Below are 20,493 nucleotides of genomic sequence, written 5' to 3' on the forward strand. Positions count from 1 at the left end.
AACGAAGCACTCTTAAGTATGATTAGTTAAGTAAATCCCAGTGTTAAGCCTAATCTCATTTTTGCAACAAAGAGAGTTTAAAATCGACGCATCTAATTGAGCCGGTTAATGAAATCTATCAATGTTGAAAATGGCTTTGGTTAAAATCGGTTTAGACTATTCACATTTCACGTGAGACTCAGACAACCTGCACATGACAGTCTTATCTCTGTTTTTGTCGTTTTCAAGAAAGTCGCCACAAGAGATCATTCGAACTAAAAAAAGCAAAACAGATCTCTCCTGCCGTCTTTGGTTACTTCCGGCGGAGAACGATGTCTCCGATACCGGAAAGGGCAAAGCTTCACATAGCTATGGTGGTGTTTCAGACAGGCTACGCTGGTAATCACGTGATCATGAGATATGCTCTAAACTTAGGAGTAAGCAAGCTCGTCTTCCCACTTTACCGCACCATCGTCGCTTTCTCTGTTCTTGCTCCCTCTGCTTACTTCCTTGAAAAGTATAATTACACTTCTTTAAACCAAACTAAATCTTATATCTTCAATTCTTTAATTCTTGATATTATTTGTATATTTCTAACAGAAAAGAAAGACCGGCGATGAAAATCAGTTTTCTGATTCAATTCTTCCTTCTTGGACTCGTTGGGTATGATCTTGTCTTTATATCTTGGAGTCAAGATCAATGACAAAAAACTTTTGATTACAATACTCATTTTTGGTTATAGAATAACGTTAAACCAAGGATTTTACATCTTTGGATTGGACAATACCTCACCAACATTCGCATCAGCAACTGAAAATGTTGTTCCTGCTGTTTCATTCCTCATGGCAGCGTTGCTCGGGTATGTTCTTGATTCTTTATTGGAGATAACTTGGGAAACAAGATGTGTATCTTGCGGACCAATTATTGTGGACCCTCAAAGTGGGCTCTGATACCACTCATATCTCATTTTTATTATGACACACCAACAATTGTAGAATAGAGAAGGTGGAATGGAAGAGGAAAGATGGTATAGCCAAAGTGGTGGGGACAATTGTATCTGTCGCAGGCTCTTTGGTTATAACACTCTATAAAGGACCAACCATTTACCAACCGAGTCTGAATATAGTGAACCAAACTATTAAACCTGAAGAAGCAGAGGAAGAAAACAAGAACTGGACGTTGGGATGTCTCTGTTTGATGGGTCACTGTTTATGTTGGTCAAGTTGGATTGTGTTACAATCACCATTGCTTAAAAAGTACCCAGCTCGCTTCTCCTTCGTCTCCTATTCTTGCTTTTTCGCAGTGATACAGTTCTTTGGAATTTCGGCTTATTTCGAGAGAGATCTAGAGAGGTGGAAGATAATATCAGGAGGCGAATTATACGCGTTACTCTACACTGTAAGTGTTTGTTTATTTTCTTAGATTAAGACTCTTTTGAATGGTGTGATTGATTTTGGTGTGAGTTTGAATATATTTCAGGGTTTAGTTGGTTCAGCAATGGTGTTTGCAATACAAATATATGTAGTGGAAAGAGGAGGACCTCTGTTTGTATCAGCGTATTTGCCTCTTCAAACTTTGATTGCTGCTGTTTTAGCTACTTTAGCTCTTGGTGAACACTTTTACCTTGGAGGGTATGTTATCTATATGTTTTGACTCATTATGCGTTTTATTTTCATATCTTATAGTTAAGTTTCTTACACATTTTTTAATGTTTGTTTTGGTCAGATTGATAGGTGCAATACTAATCATGAGTGGACTATACTTAGTTGTGATGGGAAAGAGTTGGGAGAATCAAGCTCTTTGCCAACAACAACAACACATGATTTCTTCAGCAGCATCAGATTTTGGTGATGAAGAAGACTACCATAATAATAAACCAAGATCTCCTATTAGTCAACCATTAATTTCTTCCTAAATTTTGTTAGATCCTATTTATGTCTTAAATTCCTAGTTCCTACTCTCTTCCTCATTAAAATCGAAATGGACCCGGTTGACGAAATAGAGATAAAAATAAATTTGGTTAAAATCGGTTTAGAATTAAATCGATTGGTTTGGGTTTAGTGCCACAGTGGTTAGGTGAGTAGAGTTGTGGTTCGGTTCAGGTTATGATATTATAACCTGGAGGGATCAAAATTGGCGCTTTTAAAAACCAAACAAACAAAAACAGAGAGGAAACAAAAAAATGAGAAAGCAAGAATCAGAGGGAGCGAATCTTGAATTCGAATCCAAATCAAATGACAATGGAAATGTGAAAATCGCACCAAACGACCAAAGTTTCCTCACAATTCTTGACGACATAAAGTCTTCCAAATCTCCGGTTCTTACACACGACAACTTATACATTTGTACACGTTTTTAAGACCGAAGCTGGTTTTTTTTCGTAATCTGACTGTTCTTCTTGTTTTTGCTTTGTTATATTCAGGCTGTTATTAACTATGGAGCTTCTTGGTACACCTTATTCTCTGTTTTTACGATTACGCTTTTCATGCTTATAAAGTGTTCGATGAAATGCCTCAATGAGAACGGTTTTGTTTTGAAACTTTCAGGTGTGGAGTTTGTAGCCAGATTCTTCCTGCATTCCGAAAGCTCAGCAACAGTTTCTCGAAGCTCAAGTTTGTTTATGCAGATATCGACGAGTGCCCTGAAACCACTCGTCACATCCGTTACACACCCACGTTTCAGTTTTACAGAGACGGCGAGAAAGTCGATGAGATGTTTGGAGCTGGTGAACAGAGGCTCCATGATCGTCTTTGGCTTCACTCTTGAATATGTTCATCAAATATTAACTATGAAAATCTGCATTCCTTTTGTGATACTTTAAATGCCAACACAAAAAATACTTGGCTCTTCGACAATAATCCCCTGAATAAGTTTGGACTTTGGTAGATTAATGTTAGGGATAAACTTACAGAAACATCAAAGGTTAAACAGAGGATGGAGCTAACATTCATGATACAACTCTTGACAAATAAATATGAACACCGAGCTCCTCACGGCGGCTCTTTCCCTCTCAAATAATTTGGTTTAACCGGGTATAATGACCTTGAGAAACATTGAAGTCTCTAAATCACACTCTTGCCAATCTCAAAAGCACCAAGCTTCACCTCTAAACGGTTTTGTTTTCCAGGAATGAATTGGGTTAATGTAACTTTCTAATTTGGGTCAGGTTTGAGATTGGACGGTCTTCCACCACAAAAAATATCAACCATTAAAACTTTTATTGTTGCCCATTAAGACCGACCTTCTTTTCGTAATTTTTTTTTTAAAACGTAACTTTGTTGAATTTGTAAAAAAAATCTCTTGTGAAATTATCACAATGTTTATTCAAAACTAAATAAGAACATACTAGAAGCTTTTCTAAATTGGAAGATGTATAAAAAAAAAATAGAAGAAAAGAATAATAATAATGGAAAACAAATACTATAAAATAAACGTTTCTTTGATAACAAGAAACGGATTTGTCTTCTATATAAATAAAACACACACCTGTCTATTTATTTACACTTCTCGAATCTTCTTTTTCTTCTCTGCGAAGCTCTCTCTCTCTCTCTACTCGATTATCAAACATGGCGAATCAAGCTGAATCATCTGATTCGTAAGTACTTGTTAATTACTGAGTAACTCTTTAAGGTTTTGTTAGTCTTCGTGTTGGGGTTTTTCTAATTCTATTTTTTTTTCTCTGAATATCTCAGGAAGGGGACGAAGAAGGATTTTAGCACCGCGATTCTGGAGAAAAAGAAGGCAGCGAATCGTTTGGTTGTGGATGAAGCCATTAACGATGATAACTCCGTCGTTTCTCTTCACCCTGATACCATGGAGAAGCTACAGCTTTTTCGTGGTGATACTATCTTAATCAAGGTTTGATTTTTGAATTTTAAGGCTCTTCTTCTCTTGTTTCCTTTACTGAATTAGGGTTTATAAGGTTTTGTGATTGTTCATTGGTTTGCTGCTAGGGTTTATCAGAAGGGTTGTTTTTTGAATTAGGTCTTTCAATTTTCATGCTTTTGTTTTGGGATAGTTTCTTTGAGTTGTGTGTATTTACATCTTTGTTTTCTCTCTTTTTGTTTTGGGAATCTGTGGTTGCAGGGAAAGAAGAGGAAGGATACTGTGTGTATTGCTTTAGCTGATGAGACATGTGATGAACCAAAAATTAGAATGAACAAGGTTGTTAGGTCTAATCTCAGAGTTAGGCTTGGGGATGTTATTTCTGTTCATCAATGTCCTGATGTCAAGTATGGGAACCGTGTTCACATCTTACCTTTAGATGATACCATTGAAGGAGTAAGTGGCAATATATTTGATGCATACCTTAAACGTAAGCGTTTTCTCTTCCCTGTTTTTGTCATTTAAGTTGTGCTCTGCTTATATGCTTCTTGATGTGTTCTGTTTTTATCACAGTAGTTTAATGTCTGTTTTTTTTATTTTTTATTGCCAGCTTATTTCTTAGAGGCATATCGTCCGGTGAGGAAGGGCGATCTTTTCCTAGTTAGAGGAGGGATGAGAAGTATTGAGTTTAAGGTTATTGAAACTGATCCTGCTGAGTACTGTGTGGTTGCTCCAGATACAGAAATTTTCTGTGAAGGTGAACCGATAAAGAGAGAGGATGAGGAGAGGTTGGATGAAGTTGGGTATGATGATGTTGGTGGTGTCAGGAAACAAATGGCTCAGATTCGTGAACTTGTTGAGCTCCCATTGAGGCATCCACAGCTCTTCAAGTCTATTGGTGTGAAACCTCCCAAAGGAATCTTGCTCTATGGCCCTCCTGGTTCTGGGAAGACACTTATTGCCCGTGCTGTTGCTAATGAGACTGGTGCATTTTTCTTCTGTATCAATGGTCCCGAGATCATGTCGAAGCTAGCTGGTGAGAGTGAAAGTAACCTCAGGAAAGCGTTTGAGGAAGCTGAGAAGAATGCCCCTTCGATCATATTCATTGATGAGATCGATTCGATTGCTCCAAAAAGAGAGAAGACTCACGGAGAAGTTGAAAGACGGATTGTATCCCAGCTCTTGACACTTATGGATGGTCTTAAATCCAGAGCCCATGTGATTGTTATGGGAGCTACCAACCGTCCCAACAGCATTGACCCTGCTTTGAGAAGATTTGGACGTTTTGATAGAGAAATTGATATTGGTGTTCCTGATGAGATTGGTCGTCTTGAAGTTCTCAGGATTCACACCAAGAACATGAAGCTTGCGGAAGATGTAATGTTCTGTTACATATAATTATTTTCTTCTTTTCTTTTACCTTTTTCTATTTGTTTAGATCTGACATTATTTTCTCTTATTCAGGTTGATTTGGAAAGAGTATCTAAAGACACCCATGGGTATGTTGGTGCTGATCTTGCAGCATTATGCACTGAAGCTGCTCTCCAATGCATTAGGGAGAAGATGGATGTAATTGACCTAGATGACGAGGAGATAGATGCTGAAATTCTCAATTCTATGGCTGTCAGTAATGATCATTTCCAGACTGCCCTTGGTAACAGCAATCCTTCAGCTCTACGTGAGACTGTCGTTGAGGTGCCTAATGTGTCTTGGGAGGACATTGGTGGTCTTGAGAATGTCAAGAGGGAGCTCCAAGAGACTGTTCAATATCCAGTGGAGCATCCTGAGAAATTCGAGAAGTTTGGGATGTCACCGTCTAAAGGAGTCCTATTCTATGGCCCCCCTGGTTGTGGAAAGACCCTCTTGGCTAAGGCTATTGCGAACGAGTGTCAAGCCAACTTCATTAGTATCAAGGGTCCTGAGCTCCTCACAATGTGGTTTGGAGAGAGTGAAGCCAATGTGAGAGAGATATTCGACAAGGCACGACAGTCTGCCCCTTGTGTTCTTTTCTTTGATGAGCTGGACTCCATCGCCACTCAGGTATTGTACTTGGTTTCTTAATCTCTCTACTTAGGCAACTTATGCCCTTTACCTTTATCTCAGAAAAATTAATGAACATCTCTTATAATAACAGAGAGGGAACAGTGTTGGAGATGCTGGTGGTGCAGCAGATAGAGTATTGAACCAGCTTCTTACGGAGATGGATGGAATGAATGCTAAGAAGACGGTCTTCATCATCGGAGCTACAAACAGACCAGACATTATTGATCCTGCACTTCTGCGTCCTGGTCGTCTCGATCAGCTCATCTACATTCCTCTTCCTGATGAGGAGTCTCGTTACCAGATCTTTAAGTCTTGCTTGAGGAAATCACCTGTGGCGAAAGATGTTGACCTGAGGGCTCTTGCTAAGTACACCCAAGGCTTCAGTGGTGCGGACATCACAGAGATTTGCCAGCGTTCTTGCAAGTATGCGATCAGAGAAAACATCGAGAAGGATATTGAGAAGGAGAGGAAGAGAGCAGAGTCGCCAGAAGCAATGGAAGAGGATGAGGAGGAGATTGCAGAGATTAAAGCTGGTCACTTTGAGGAATCCATGAAATACGCTAGGAGATCAGTGAGTGATGCAGACATTCGCAAGTATCAGGCTTTTGCTCAGACTCTCCAGCAATCACGTGGGTTTGGAAGCGAGTTCAGGTTTCCAGATGCGCCGACAGGGACTACTGGAGCTTTCCCTGGAGCTGCTGCCACAGTTGGGGGAGTCGACCCGTTTGCCACATCCGGAGGAGCAGCGGATGATGATGATCTCTACAGTTGAAAGGTCTGATCAGACCCTGTGACTACTCTCTTTAGTCTTTAACTTTGTTCTGCTTGAAAAACTTTCGATGGTCTTTGTTGTGTTTTATTTATAAGTCTTTTGTATATAATCGTTGAGACTCTAGAACAATGATGGTGTCATGATGAAATAAATCTAGAGAAATGAGAACACTGCATTCATCCCAAAGGAAACCGGATATACATACACAGATTTTGCGAGTACACAGATTCTACACCCTAACTAGAAAGAATCATCAAACTGATGTAATTGTTGAAATATCTTCTTTATATAAAATAGAAGTGCACAGTTGAGATCTCACGAGTCTCTCTCTCTTTATTTATTCTGGAAGCGGAACCAGACTTGGAACGTAAACAAAGTTAACACAATAGTTAAGTTCATCTTCACCGCTAAAGGGTTGTCCTGTCTCAACTTGTTTTCTGATCTCATCCAGACCACCAATTTGGTACAAGCTGGTTCAAGCATAATCCTCTCCTGCAACTTTATTGCAGCATAAGGCCTGTATCTGTTATGTATCAAGATTATAACAAAAATAAAGACGATGTCAAATTTTGTTCAAAAAGAGTCCAACTAAAAATTCCTCAAATTTTTCACTCATTTACATTGTTTACTTTTGCAAGTTATGAAAATCGCTCTATAAAACCTTTTTGCACTTAGTAGAAGTCCTTTTACAAAAAAAAAAGTTAAAAACTTTGTGTTTTTTTTCTTTCTTTTGGGTGACATTGTGGGTAATTTACTTTTCGAGTTTGTTGTGCTCATCTCTCAAACATATCTCATTTGGACTCTTTTGATTATTGCAAATATTAATTATAAAGTCTTCATGATAAATCTTATGAATTTTGTTATACAGATAGAATCATTTGTGTAACCTGAGAGAAGGTTGAGAATATACACTTCTTTTCTCATTCTTCGTGATTGTATCACATATAACAGTTTTGTAATTGTAAGATTATATACAAACATACACACATAAATACTTTATTTGTTTGTTAATAAAAGATTGATGTTTTGGACTTTTTTAATTAACCATGCGTGATCTCGTGCATCTAGATTCTTTTCCGCAAGATAAGTCATCCTCACAGTAAAGTATGTATATCAGTATATACAGTTATGCACCACTACTACACAAGAAACAAACTTATGATGAGTGAGACGATCGCACAATCACGATCCTTGTCAGAAGGACCATCATAGCTAGCGTCTAATATTGTCATCATATACAGTACGGAACTACAACTAGGCCTAAAATCGACGCAATAAATTACCTTTTAAAGTAAAAAAATGCATGATCATTTCATCATCTATAACGATTGTTCTTAACGCTCAAACGACCACGTCACGGTAATCCAAAATCTTGTTTTCTATTCAAATTAAAAACTTATACTAAAGCATAAGTCTCTGTACAAAATCAAGTTAGCTTGCACGTTACGATATATTGGCATATTGGTTTTGACTGGAGAAACATAGCAGAATTTTTTTCAAAATGGAAAATTTTTAGTCACCTTGAAAATCTTATAAGATTTATACTTTAATTTATAGAGAAAAATATGCATGTGACACACGAAAGAGGACGGTCTTGGGGTTGGACTTGGCCCGCTCTCTTGGATAAAATCTACACAAGCCGCACGTGGGAAGTCTACAAAGACTGCTACAAAAGACACCACCTCGTGGGGGGTCTAGCTCATAAACTGATCACACGCGAGCACAAAACCTTTTTATGTTTATTATTATCTTTTTGGATGTTTATTGTTAGAAAACCTAATTATGTCATCTAAATGGATGAGTAATTAGTTGTAAAAAAAAAATGGATGAGTAATTCACTAATAGATACAAATTATACATAACTTAATTAACGGAATGCAATATATTATACAACAATGGTCAATGAAAGTTCAAGGAGTGAAGATATTGGCATTATACTGTATTGATACTATTGAATATGATAAATTGATGGAAATAGATGGAAATTGATGGAAATAGTCATGAGATTACAAAAATCATAAATTCGAAAGAAGAAAATGGAGGCAAGTGTTTGGGTTTCAACGTATGTCAGAGAGATGCACGTGTTCTCTCTTCTTTTCCAACCCCAACGGGTCCCAAATCCCTTTTCTTAGCTTTTTCCTTGTTTGAGTCCAATCGGCTTTTGCAATCCAATGAATAATGATCTTTCTCTTTTATTATTTTAAATTTTGTAATTAAGGCTAGAAGTCTAAATTAGTCCCAAACATTACCCATGTGACTAATGTGGCAATGTCTTACTTAAGATATTTCTATTGTTATCTGTTTTTTTTTCTAATGTTATATGTTAGTAATGTGAATATGACAATATGTGATATGAATTGCAAAACACCACACTGATCTGACGTATATATCTTCCTCTTTTCTCCCTATTTTCGTAGTAACGTCCAAAGGAATAAGAAGCAAAACAACAAAACTCTCCACCGATTCACAGTTAGTGGAATACAACACAATAAAATAGTAGAGTTAAGGAATTCCTTAAAATCTGTTCGGGACAATAATTATGAGACCAACCATGTTTTCCCCCATCTCTTTCGTCAATGATGCTGACTTCTACTTATACAAATCAAGTTTCCTTTCTGAAAAAAGTTGAAAGTCACGTTTCTCAATTATCCCATCATCATAAATAAATAAATACACTTAAAAAGAAAAAGAAAAGAGATTGAGAAAATAATGTTCTGAGTTCTGTAGTAATAAATCAAACAGTAGTGGGAAAACGATGAATAATAGTAACGAGGAGGGACCGCACGAGTGCATCTGCACACCTTTTTCGCCTCGACGATTCCCATTGTCGGCTCATAGTTTTTTTTACCTACATTTGGTTTTCAACATATGTACTATATATATTCACGATCCAAATATTCAAATCGGACATAGATATTAAGATTCAGTATAACGCTCAAATCCTACGAGTATCTGACAAGTATCTATAATTACTTTAATGATTAAATGTTTTGAAAATAATAATCTAAATTTAATCAGCGGTTGCGGCGTGTCGGAAAAGTTCGAGACTTGGAGGAAGAGCATGCACGTGATGTTGAACGTTTAAGTTTGTTTGTTTTCTTGGCTTCGGATTCGTTTTAAGTACTATATAGTTTTATAAGTGTAGTTGGGTCGTATTTTTGAAGATATCATGAATCTAATAAATTAGTGGTAACACTGACTGCATTGGTCAAAACATAGTTGTACGTTACAAAATTTTCTTTACGTAACGTAACTAAATATCCTATTACATATATGCTTAACATAATATATTGCATTTGGACCCTTTAGACCATCGCAATTTCTATAATCTACATTTCAAAAGTGAACAATATCAAAAGAGTTAATAACTTATTCATTTTCGACTTTATAAGTATCTAATGGAAGAAAAACCAAGGCGATAGTATCAAATGGAATTATTATGCATGTACTAATATATATTTTTCCTATGAACTAAAATGTATTATTTAATATGAAGAAGAGAATGCTTTTAGGATTACTATTATTTTCACTTATTTTCTTCATGGTACGGACATTGAATTCCAGCAGTATTCCACAATCTATTATCCTTTTGCTTTTCCTTTTAATATATATATGCATTTGAATATTTAATGAATCGAATGGAAAATGATGTTGGTTTCTCGTCTTCATATTCAAATTTTAATCTACTACCCAATTAAACATATCGCCCTCCCTAAACCGACAAAATAGAAAAGAAAATAGTGCATAGTTTCGATTTGCATTATTAGTATGAATTGGACTCGATCGAGTCACATCTCACATGCATGGACTCTCAGGCCGTAGACTTTGTCATAATTACATTCTATCTTCTCCACCTTTTCCTCTCATTTTTTCGCTGGTATCGTTACACTAATTTAATGAAGGATATTACTCTCAAAAACGAGACTTTTGTTGTCTATTGACATCTATCGTGTTTAAAAAAAATAAAAAATATCTGAAATCTAAACTTATACTAATTAAGGTTTATAGCAAGCTGAATTTGTTTTGTCACTTAAAACTGTGCAGTGCCTAACATGAAAGTACAGTGGATGAGATTTGACCTCTGACCTCAATATCTATAATGTTTTCAAGATATAAATTACATGATATCTGTACTGTATATATGTAACTGGGAAACAGATGTTGCCAAATAAAAGAACTAGTAAACAAATTATTCATCAGCAAAGTTAGTTTTCGAAGTTTTTGTGATTATTCGATTCTTTAAATATCTAAATTATTCATATGATTAATGATAACGAGCATTTGAAGGATTAATGCATGTCTGAGTAATTCTGAATTTACAATTAATTTTGAATAACCTATGTATTCCAAGTAAAATTGACGATATTTCCAGGGCCAGTGGTTTACAAAAAGAAGAGGTTAGTACTTGACAACTAAAACATGTTTTTAAGAAAGACCATTCTAAGCTTTCAAAAGAGAGAGATAAATCTTAAATTAACTAAGCATTTCAAGAATGCATTCACATCAATATCATATATTCATGTGTATATAACTTAAATATCAACCCTAGTTCAAAAGTTTGATACTAGAGGGAAAAATGAAAAACGGCGACCCAACCCAAAAAGTTGGAAAAATACAAGAAGAGAAAACAAAACATAAGGTAAAGATCTAAATCAATATACGGTCACGCTCGCGGTCACGGCCACGCCCGCAGACTAACATGGCAAGACAACGGCCAAGGATGTAAAACTTGGCTCGCTGTTTCCTCACCATGTGGCTACACTTCGCCTTGAATGTCTTGGACGGCTTGCATGTCCCGCTCGTGCTGTTCTCTTCTCCCATTAATTACTTGATGATTCCACCACTACAAGGACAAAATTTGATATTCTTTGTTGAAAAATGGAGAGCTTTGTTGTGGAAATGTGAGAAGACGGAGAAAGAGAGGGAGAGTTTATTAATGGAGACATATTGCGACATAGAAAGAGTCAATATATGGAGAGAGCTAAGCCTATGAATTAGAACGAGGGTCACTTGCTTTGGTACAATAAATGATTGATATGTGACATATTTTCTTTTTTTTTCTATGAAATAGGTAACACTAATACTGTATATATGTAACCTTACGCATTCTAGAAGAATATTAATGTGATATATGTTCTGTGGTTCTGTTTTAGGGTGTAGTGTTTTTAAGTTTTTTTCAAGAGATCTTGTAGATTAAGTGAAACTGTACTTAAATAAAATAGTGTGGTATGTGTATGTGGTTTGCTATTTAGAAATAATGTAATAATAGAGTGTATATAGAGTATATAGTGTGGGTATGTTTAAGAACCTATTTGGCTACTTCAGTAAGGTTTTTATTTTTTAAATTGATTCTTTTTTTCTTAAGATTTCTAAAGCTCAGACGCTTAATCTAAAATTAGTTATAACTTATAAGGTTAGTAGTTTATTAAAATTTAACGTGAATTATGATTAAACACACAAAGGAACTTATATATGTTGTCGTTGAAATACATAGCGGATTGAAATACATAAACGAACTATAGTTTTGATTTGATTTATAAACGTGTAAATTGGATAAGGCTAATATTTCATACAAATATCTGGAAACCATAACCAAATTTTGAGCTGTAAACATAAATATAGCATAATCAATTCGAAGCATACTAGAAACTTGCATGTGTGTAATTTCTAAGAGATGTGACCACAAATACAGAGTGGACTAGGACCCGATGTTCTATATTAAATGTCTTTCTTTATTCTTAGTCAAACATTTAATTTAATTTTGATGTACTCATTGGTAGATCTTTGGTGAACATCTGAAATGTGAATGGTCGGTCTACGTAGAACGAACCCCACAGACGGTAATTTCCTGTCGTCGTGGCAGCTCATTAGGTTCGTACGACATATACCACACTTTTTGAAGTTTACGTATCAAAATTGATTGCACTCTTCCTTCATACAAACATGACCCTTTTGAAGTAACAAGTAACAACTCTTAGAATTCTTGTTCCATCTTTTTCTTTGTGTTGTTTATTTTGTTAACTGTCTGTAATCCCACTTGACCACGCTGAATCGAAATGCTCCATTTGGTCAAAAACATTGTCTTGACCGCTAGTTATTAGTTGAAACGAATGAGCAGATTAAACATTTATAGCTCTGCGGTTTAAATGTGCTGTGTATAAATAATTTGAGTCACAAGAGGAGAGAAAATTACAAGATATATAGTTCAAATCATTGATCAGATGCTTGGAAAACAAATAACAAACACACGTGAAATAAAATTTAATTTTTTGGCCGGTGTGTTGCCGGGAAGTAATTGTGTGGGCATGATCTTCTTAAGTGGATACCTCAATTCTGAAAATGATCTACAGAAGTATAACAAATGGATGAAAGATGTCGACGAACTAAATTGCTTTGATTTTGGATTATTTTTTGTTTTCTGCATAAAATATTTTTTTTATAAATTAATAATTTCGAAACCGTGAAATTCTATTAATTTATCGATAAATAAATATATATTATCAGTTTGTTATTGTAAAACTAAATTAGTACAAAGAAATGATTATTTTTAAGAACATCTATAACAAGCTAAGCATTCAAACCTTCAAATTTGAAGGTTTTTTTAACTCCAACAAACTCTCAAACCCTTATTTTTTGAGGATGTGAATAATGAAGTTTCAAATTTCAGGGTGCATACTATTCACACATTCAAAATCTCTTCTAAATTTTATTTTAGTCCTTATACTTAATATATCTTACAAATAATTCTATTACATTTAATTATGACAAATATATGCATATAAATTCAAATATATTAAAATATTAAAAAAATAAATTAATAAATTTATACAACAATAATATTACATTGAGCATATATGAAAGCATTATAGACATAATTACATTGAATATTTTTGTAATTTTACATGTAATTTTATAAATCATTTTAATGTTTTATGTTATGTTTCTTTTCTAATTTATATTTAATTTTATATAAAAAATTAAAATATTATTTAACATAATTATTTTGATAATATATGTTTTATATTTATTTATGAAACTTTTATCATTATCAGTGATTATTGTTACTATTAAAGACTATAATGTAAATAAAGAAATAAAAAATAAATTTGAGGGAGTATCATCGGTGGAGATCACCCTCAAACCTTAATTTTAAGGGTTTATTACCTTCGTAGATAACGTTTTTTTATTTTGTTTTTTTCATCTATTGCCTTGTTGGTATGAAAGGACCTGGTTTAATTGATGTCAAGAAAAGAACCCGGTTTAATTTAATTTCGGTCAGATTCACCAATCTCGAATCCATTCTCTCGCCGTCTTTCAATTCTCCGCCATCGAACGAAACACAGAATCTTCAGGATGTGACAACACTGGATTCCTCCGCCGTCTTCTCCTTCGGTGGAGAAGCGATTCGAATTGGAAGAATCGGTTGGCTTGACATTGATTCAACGATGAGGCTCCTTCAAGCTAGTCCCGGTAATGAAAAAGTCCTTATTGCTGCATTTGCATAATAAATTGTTGCCTGATATTTCTTGGAGATTTGGTTACTTGCTTTAGCTTTTTGATGCAATGATCTATAGTAGTTAGTGGGAATTTGGTGAAAGAATGTATCTTTCTTTTACTTGCTTGGTTAGTTCAGGGGATACATACAACTAATCTTGAAGTAGCTATTGTAGTACTTTAAGGAAGAAGCTTTACTGGTAATCCAAAGCATGGCGAAAACTAACTGTAAAGTACTAATTTTAACTACACCTAATTTCCATACTTTCTGTTTATGAACTCACTCTTATGAGTGTTAAATACCATTCATTCATCACATGTGCACACCTCAAGTCTTATCAAAAACATATATATACTTAGGATTACATCACAAAAGCAGAAAACATAGGCTTAATATCCGCTTCATCACATCACAGTCTTTACATATACTGATATACACACATATACACGTCTTAGGAGCTCCTTTGTCCCAAGTCATATCTTTTTTCTCGTGTTGCTGATTCTAACCTGTTCCATCTTCTCCACCACCACCACCTCCTCCTCCGTTTGCACCCCAATTGTCAAAGTTTTGTCTTGGAATGTTATGGTGGTTGTCTACTCCTCTTGTTGATGGAATGGCGGATCTGTCCTTCTGAACATGGTGAAGCCTCTGATCTTTTGTGTATATCCCTCTCCCTCCTCCCTCCACAGTTAAAGAGCTCATAACCACCATTATTACCAGCACCACTACCACCACGACATGCCTTGTCTGAATTTGCATTTTTGTTTTGTCTTGTTTCATGCAATAGCTTTCCTTTTTATAGAATTGAGAAGTAAGGTTTAGGTATGGGAAATCTTGCAACTGTTTTCTGTGTGTTCCACTAGGAAAAGACAAAACAAAAGATTGATTGATTAGCCTTTAATTGATGTGTTTGTTTGTTATTGTTGTGACTTGTGACGATGATACAAAAATCAAAAGAAATAATAATCACTCATCCAAATAGGAAAGTTCCACCGTTAAAGTGGTGAAGACGACATAAGAATCAATGAGAAGAATTGGTTAGTTGCCCGAATAGGAAATTTCCACCATTTCTAGTGGATCACCTTTCTTTTAATCATAGACTTTTATATTTGTTTGTGTAATTAAAAGTCAATGGGATGGTAACAACTTACATAAAGTAAAATTTCAAGCAATTTACATAATTTTCATTCAATGATTTCATTCTTCTTTCTAATAGCATGCGTTGATAGCCGAACAAGTTGATGACAAGTGTCTTTTAATCTAACCCACAAAGCTACCATCTGAATTATCTATGGTTAAATGATCAGTTACAAATAATTCACTTCGCTAATTACATCAAAAGATTTGGTAGAGACAAATCATTCAGAGAAAGTAACCATCATGATCATGCATTGGGTCTTTGTTGGGCTGCTTAAAGCTCGTAATGAAGCTCTGTCAATTGCTCTTGGGGCTTAATTTTATTTTGGAAACGGCTTAGTATTATAGTGAAGAAAATTTATATGGAATGTAATGTATTTTTCAACTCCTTAATATGAGGATAACCATGTGAGTTTCTTCGTCTATCTGAACACTTTTTAAGCATAGTTTGCAGAGTTTTTAATGTTTATGTTTATATTTAAATTGATACCCATTGATTAATTACAGGTCATCTATTTCTACTGCTGTGACACTCTTTTGACTTCATCTTCGTCTTAGCACATTGCATCACATGCCTTGATGTCTAAACTATAAAATGACTTTGAATCATCATTACATTTGATATTTGCACTTAATGTCTTCCTCGAAGTTAATGGACTTTGGCCTAACATGGATTATAATGATGATGATATTGTTACAGGGATGTAGAAGCTGCATTGAAAGTGAAAGGCAGGGTTTGTTGGAGATCAAGGCTTATATTATCTCGGTTATTACTGATCCACATTTAGACATTCGTCGAGGATGGATGAGTAGTGATCGGTCTTGTTGCCATTGGAGAAGAATCAAGTGCGACATCACCAGCAAACGCGTGATCGGAATCTCCCTATCTTTAGAATCCATACGTCCCCCAGATCCTCTTCCCCAATTGAACCTAACTTTTTTCTATCCCTTTGAAGAGCTTCAGAGTCTCAACTTGTCGTCGGGGTACTTCAAAGGCTGGTTCGACGAAAGAAAAGGTTTGTACATTCGTTTTCGTTTTTGTTCTTGTATTCAAGTCCCCTAACAATGTAAAATACTTTACTGCTTATATAGGTGGTAAGGGCCTGGGAAGTTTAAGAAATCTTGAGACTCTGGATCTCGGTGTCAACTTTTACGATACCAGTGTCTTGCCATACTTGAATGAGGCTGTGTCGCTCAAGACTTTGATTCTCCATGACAACTTATTTAAGGGTGGCTTTCCTGTTCAAGGTAGGTACTCCAGAACAAATCAAACTATATATATGTCACTGACATTGAAAGTCTTTTTCACTTTGTTTCTGATATCTCTTACTTTGGCACAGAACTAATAAATCTGACAAGTTTGGAAGTACTAGATCTGAAATTCAACAAGTTCAGTGGCCAGTTACCAACACAAGGTATATTTAACTATGATCCTGCGTTAACACTGATAAAATCAATGCGACGTTGACGTTGTAACATAATCTATAATTTTTTTGTTGCAATTTGAGTGTCTCTACGTCAATCTTGATACACATAATAATCAAGTTGAGTGTTCATTTATTTATAAGCCATGTTGCATCTTTTTCAATTGTGGCAGAGCTCACTAATCTGCGAAACCTCAGAGCCTTGGATCTAAGCAATAATAAATTCTCTGGTTCATTGCAAAAACAAGGCAAGTTATGACTAATAGTCCTTTTTTAGTAGAGGAACTCGTCTCAGCTTCGATTGTATATGCCTTGACGTTTCTCTGTGCATCCATCACTGCAGGAATTTGTAGATTAGAGCAGTTGCAAGAGCTTCGTCTTAGTCGAAACAGATTTGAGGGTGAAATCCCACTCTGTTTTTCGAGATTCTCCAAACTCCGAGTTCTTGATCTATCATCAAATCACCTAAGTGGGAAGATTCCATATTTCATCAGTGACTTCAAATCCATGGAATACTTATCACTTCTCGATAATGACTTTGAAGGCTTGTTCTCGTTGGGTTTGATCACTGAATTAACAGAGCTCAAGGTTTTTAAACTCTCTTCCAGGTCTGGTATGCTGCAAATAGTAGAGACTAACGTTTCCGGTGGTCTGCAATCGCAGCTAAGTAGTATTATGTTGTCACACTGCAACCTTGGAAAAATCCCTGGTTTTCTTTGGTATCAGCAGGAATTGCGGGTCATCGATCTCTCCAACAATATATTATCCGGAGTGTTCCCCACTTGGCTGCTGGAAAATAACACAGAGCTTCAGGCCCTGTTGTTACAGAACAACTCATTCAAAACACTTACACTTCCAAGAACCATGCGCAGGCTGCAGATTTTGGATCTTTCGGTGAATAATTTCAACAATCAACTCCCTAAGGATGTCGGTTTGATACTTGCGAGCTTGAGACATTTGAATCTCTCAAACAATGAGTTTCTAGGGAACATGCCCTCCTCTATGGCCAGGATGGAAAATATTGAATTTATGGACCTATCTTACAACAACTTCTCAGGGAAATTGCCAAGGAATCTTTTCACAGGTTGCTACTCATTGAGTTGGCTTAAGCTCTCGCACAACAGATTCAGTGGCCCGATTATTCGGAAATCGAGTGATGAGACCTCTTTGATTACGCTGATCATGGACAATAACATGTTTACAGGGAAGATCCCTCGTACTCTACTCAACTTAAGGATGTTGAGTGTGATCGACTTATCAAACAACTTACTCACTGGTACAATTCCAAGGTGGTTAGGCAATTTCTTTTTGGAAGTTCTGAGGATCTCCAACAACCGTCTACAAGGTGCCATACCACCGTCTTTGTTCAACATTCCTTACCTCTGGCTCTTGGACCTTTCTGGAAACTTCTTGTCGGGTAGCTTACCCCTGCGGTCCAGCTCAGATTACGGTTATATATTGGACTTGCACAACAACAATCTCACTGGATCTATTCCAGACACGTTGTGGTACGGGCTACGGTTGCTTGATCTGAGAAACAACAAACTGTCTGGAAACATTCCACTGTTCAGGAGCACCCCGAGCATCAGTGTTGTTCTGTTGAGAGAGAATAACTTGACAGGAAAGATTCCTGTTGAGCTGTGCGGTTTAAGCAACGTAAGGATGTTGGATTTTGCTCACAATCGATTGAATGAATCCATACCTTCGTGTGTCACCAATCTATCATTTGGCTCAGGAGGACATAGTAATGCTGATTCAGATTGGTATCCGGCGAGCTTGCTCTCAAACTTTATGGAGATATACACCGAAGTATATTACGAGTCTTTGATTGTGTCAGATCGGTTTTCTCTAGACTACTCGGTAGATTTTAATGTCCAAGTTGAATTTGCGGTGAAACAGAGATATGACTTGTACATGAGAGGAACTCTTAACCAGATGTTTGGCCTGGATCTGTCGAGCAACGAGTTAAGTGGTAATATCCCAGAAGAGCTAGGAGATCTTAAGAGAGTACGCTCGCTGAATCTCTCACGCAATTCATTATCGGGTTCTATACCTGGAAGCTTCTCCAACCTAAGAAGCATAGAGAGCTTGGATCTTTCTTTCAACAAGTTGCATGGAACCATTCCCTCACAACTCACATTGTTGCAATCTCTTGTCGTCTTTAACGTGTCATACAACAATCTCTCAGGTGTGATTCCGCAAGGAAAACAGTTCAACACCTTTGGTGAGAAGAGTTACTTAGGTAATTTTCTTCTCTGTGGATCACCCACCAAAAGAAGCTGTGGTGGTACCACAATCAGCTCAGGAAAAGAATATGAAGATGACGATGAAAGTGGATTACTCGATATTGTGGTATTGTGGTGGAGCCTCGGGACGACCTACGTAACGGTTATGATGGGGTTTTTGGTGTTTCTCTGCTTTGATTCTCCATGGCGCCGAGCATGGTTCTGCCTTGTTGATACTTTTATCGACCGCGTAAAAGATGTACTGGGAGTTATCTAGAGAGGGTTCGTGGACGTGGAGGATGAAACAATAAAATGTAATAGTTGAATCTTGCAAATATTTTGATCATATTGTCAAATTTCTCCATCGTATAAAACTTTCGTGAAGATTAACATATCAAATATTTTGATCATAAGCTTTCAATATTAAGAGAAGCTGAAACCTTTAGTAAGAAAAATGATTACAGGAATCTACAATAATAATTGAAAACGAATATTTATCTTTTTGTTTCGAATTAACGCAAATATTTGGTTTATGGACAAACGAATTATAAATTGAAACCGAGAGTAATAATATCTTGAATTCTCAAACTCATTATTTTAAAACTATAATGGTCCGACCAGCGAGTTCACCGTCTATACTTCCTACATATAAATAAATAATTATTAGAACCATGCATGAGAAAAAGAATGTGACTACTGCCTCCCAAAATGAAGCATGGGCGAGACTTAACTAGAGTTAGTTGGACTATGGAATGTTGTACAATTTTAAACTATATCTGTTTTATTTGATGTCTTAAATAAAAAGATCTGTTCTTTTTTAAAAGGGATATCGTAATTCGTAAACTACTATTTTTTTTGTTTTGTTTGTAAAATAACAAAAATATTTTTATCAGGAAGGTTCTTAAACTTTTTGAGAACGACCTTCTAAACACTTTTGTGGTATATTTGAAATGATTTAAAAGTTATCGAGTATTACGGTCTCTGATATCTATATATACATTTTTGCAGCCATTTTGTGAAATAAATCCTGTAGTTAAGACTTATTTACAATGGCTGCTACTGGATTTTAATGTTTGTTTTTGATAATTAGAAAAAAATCTTCGAATTAAATATTTGATATTTAACAATCTTCCCTAAATCTCTTCACATTAACTACACGATTAGTTACTAAAATAAAACTTCCAAAATATTTAATATCATTTAATTACTACAAAATTATCATTTTTGATATTGCTTTTCTCCATGACTATAACAATTCGATTATAATCATCAAACCGCAGAGATATTTGTATCAAACCGCAGAGATATTTGATAGCATTTAATTATTACAAAATTACAAAATATTTAGACAATAATTCATAAACATATCATAAATAAGATCAACATTAATAAAATAAATAGTTTTATTACGGTACGGGTTGGCGGGACGGGTTTGGCAGGACGTTACTTAATAACAATTGTAAACTATGAAATAAAATATTTTATAGATAGATACAATTTGCAAACTTTTATGTATACTAACTTTACAAACTAAATTGTTCCCGCGGTGTACCGCGGGTTAAAATCTAGTTCATATATATACTTTGAACAAAA

The 20,493-nt window shown here is 35.6% G+C and overlaps 6 protein-coding genes across 10 annotated transcripts; 4 read left to right on the forward strand and 2 right to left on the reverse strand.

Moving 5' to 3' along the window:
• Positions 1-206: 206 nt before the first annotated feature.
• Positions 207-2,033, forward strand: UMAMIT6 (nodulin MtN21 /EamA-like transporter family protein). 3 transcript variants are annotated; one of them, NM_115181.3, is made up of 6 exons: positions 207-496; positions 580-642; positions 722-838; positions 975-1,377; positions 1,459-1,610; positions 1,705-2,033. In NM_115181.3, the coding sequence occupies exons 1-6, from the start codon at positions 312-314 to the stop codon at positions 1,892-1,894; spliced, it is 1,110 nt and encodes a 369-aa protein (NP_566981.1). In that variant the 5' UTR covers positions 207-311; the 3' UTR covers positions 1,895-2,033. The 3 variants fall into 3 exon arrangements, with proteins under 3 accessions (NP_566981.1, NP_001326998.1, NP_001326997.1); NM_001339600.1 differs by having other exon boundaries at positions 217-496; positions 580-838; positions 1,705-2,005; NM_001339601.1 differs by lacking the exons at positions 1,459-1,610; positions 1,705-2,033 and having other exon boundaries at positions 295-496; positions 975-1,406.
• A 33-nt stretch (positions 2,034-2,066) lies between these two features.
• AT3G53220 (Thioredoxin superfamily protein) lies at positions 2,067-2,976 on the forward strand. Its single transcript, NM_115182.2, has 3 exons — positions 2,067-2,296; positions 2,402-2,427; positions 2,526-2,976. The coding sequence occupies exons 1-3, from the start codon at positions 2,162-2,164 to the stop codon at positions 2,743-2,745; spliced, it is 381 nt and encodes a 126-aa protein (NP_566982.1). The 5' UTR covers positions 2,067-2,161; the 3' UTR covers positions 2,746-2,976.
• A 503-nt stretch (positions 2,977-3,479) lies between these two features.
• On the forward strand, positions 3,480-7,258 carry AtCDC48B (ATPase, AAA-type, CDC48 protein). The gene is made up of 6 exons (NM_115183.4): positions 3,480-3,574; positions 3,672-3,837; positions 4,066-4,294; positions 4,415-5,181; positions 5,269-5,844; positions 5,939-7,258. Exons 1-6 carry the CDS (start codon positions 3,546-3,548, stop codon positions 6,617-6,619), a joined length of 2,448 nt encoding a protein of 815 aa, NP_190891.1. The 5' UTR covers positions 3,480-3,545; the 3' UTR covers positions 6,620-7,258.
• A 3,645-nt stretch (positions 7,259-10,903) lies between these two features.
• On the reverse strand, positions 10,904-11,649 carry RTFL1 (ROTUNDIFOLIA like 1). Its single transcript, NM_202692.2, has one exon. It carries the CDS (start codon positions 11,438-11,440, stop codon positions 11,267-11,269), a length of 174 nt encoding a protein of 57 aa, NP_974421.1. The 5' UTR covers positions 11,441-11,649; the 3' UTR covers positions 10,904-11,266.
• Positions 11,650-13,895: 2,246 nt separating this feature from the next.
• Positions 13,896-19,362, forward strand: RLP45 (receptor like protein 45; the record flags this gene model as incomplete). 3 transcript variants are annotated; one of them, NM_115184.5, is made up of 6 exons in its annotated part: positions 13,896-14,089; positions 15,952-16,267; positions 16,344-16,499; positions 16,592-16,666; positions 16,849-16,923; positions 17,019-19,362. In NM_115184.5, 5 exons carry the CDS (start codon positions 16,057-16,059, stop codon positions 19,175-19,177), a joined length of 2,676 nt encoding a protein of 891 aa, NP_190892.3. In that variant the 3' UTR covers positions 19,178-19,362. The 3 variants fall into 3 exon arrangements, with proteins under 3 accessions (NP_190892.3, NP_001325565.1, NP_001325566.1); NM_001339602.1 differs by lacking the exon at positions 13,896-14,089 and adding an exon at positions 14,751-14,753 and having other exon boundaries at positions 17,019-19,311; NM_001339603.1 differs by lacking the exon at positions 13,896-14,089 and having other exon boundaries at positions 16,057-16,267; positions 17,019-19,311.
• AT3G53235 (uncharacterized protein) lies at positions 13,968-14,825 on the reverse strand (the record flags this gene model as incomplete). Its single annotated transcript, NM_148871.1, has 3 exons — positions 13,968-14,073; positions 14,480-14,513; positions 14,621-14,825. The coding sequence occupies 3 exons, from the start codon at positions 14,823-14,825 to the stop codon at positions 13,968-13,970; spliced, it is 345 nt and encodes a 114-aa protein (NP_680126.1).
• Positions 19,363-20,493: the final 1,131 nt, after the last annotated feature.

Source organism: Arabidopsis thaliana, chromosome 3, assembly GCF_000001735.4.
Source record: "Arabidopsis thaliana chromosome 3, partial sequence".
NCBI classification, from domain to species: Eukaryota; Viridiplantae; Streptophyta; class Magnoliopsida; order Brassicales; family Brassicaceae; genus Arabidopsis; species Arabidopsis thaliana.

Bases quoted from the DNA above. Each gene is read 5' to 3' on its own strand.
- UMAMIT6 (NM_115181.3), top strand. From the start codon at position 312: ATGTCTCCGATACCGGAAAGGGCAAAGCTTCACATAGCTATGGTGGTG. The intron at 643-721 runs GTATGATCTTGT...TTTTGGTTATAG, and splicing joins TTCCTTCTTGGACTCGTTGG to AATAACGTTAAACCAAGGAT. The intron at 1,611-1,704 runs GTATGTTATCTA...TGTTTTGGTCAG, and splicing joins GAACACTTTTACCTTGGAGG to ATTGATAGGTGCAATACTAA.
- AT3G53220 (NM_115182.2), top strand. From the start codon at position 2,162: ATGAGAAAGCAAGAATCAGAGGGAGCGAATCTTGAATTCGAATCCAAA. The intron at 2,297-2,401 runs GTTCTTACACAC...TGTTATATTCAG, and splicing joins TAAAGTCTTCCAAATCTCCG to GCTGTTATTAACTATGGAGC. The intron at 2,428-2,525 runs GTACACCTTATT...TGAAACTTTCAG, and splicing joins ATTAACTATGGAGCTTCTTG to GTGTGGAGTTTGTAGCCAGA.
- AtCDC48B (NM_115183.4), top strand. From the start codon at position 3,546: ATGGCGAATCAAGCTGAATCATCTGATTC. The intron at 3,575-3,671 runs GTAAGTACTTGT...TGAATATCTCAG, and splicing joins CAAGCTGAATCATCTGATTC to GAAGGGGACGAAGAAGGATT. The intron at 3,838-4,065 runs GTTTGATTTTTG...CTGTGGTTGCAG, and splicing joins GTGATACTATCTTAATCAAG to GGAAAGAAGAGGAAGGATAC.
- RTFL1 (NM_202692.2), bottom strand. From the start codon at position 11,440: ATGGGAGAAGAGAACAGCACGAGCGGGACATGCAAGCCGTCCAAGACA.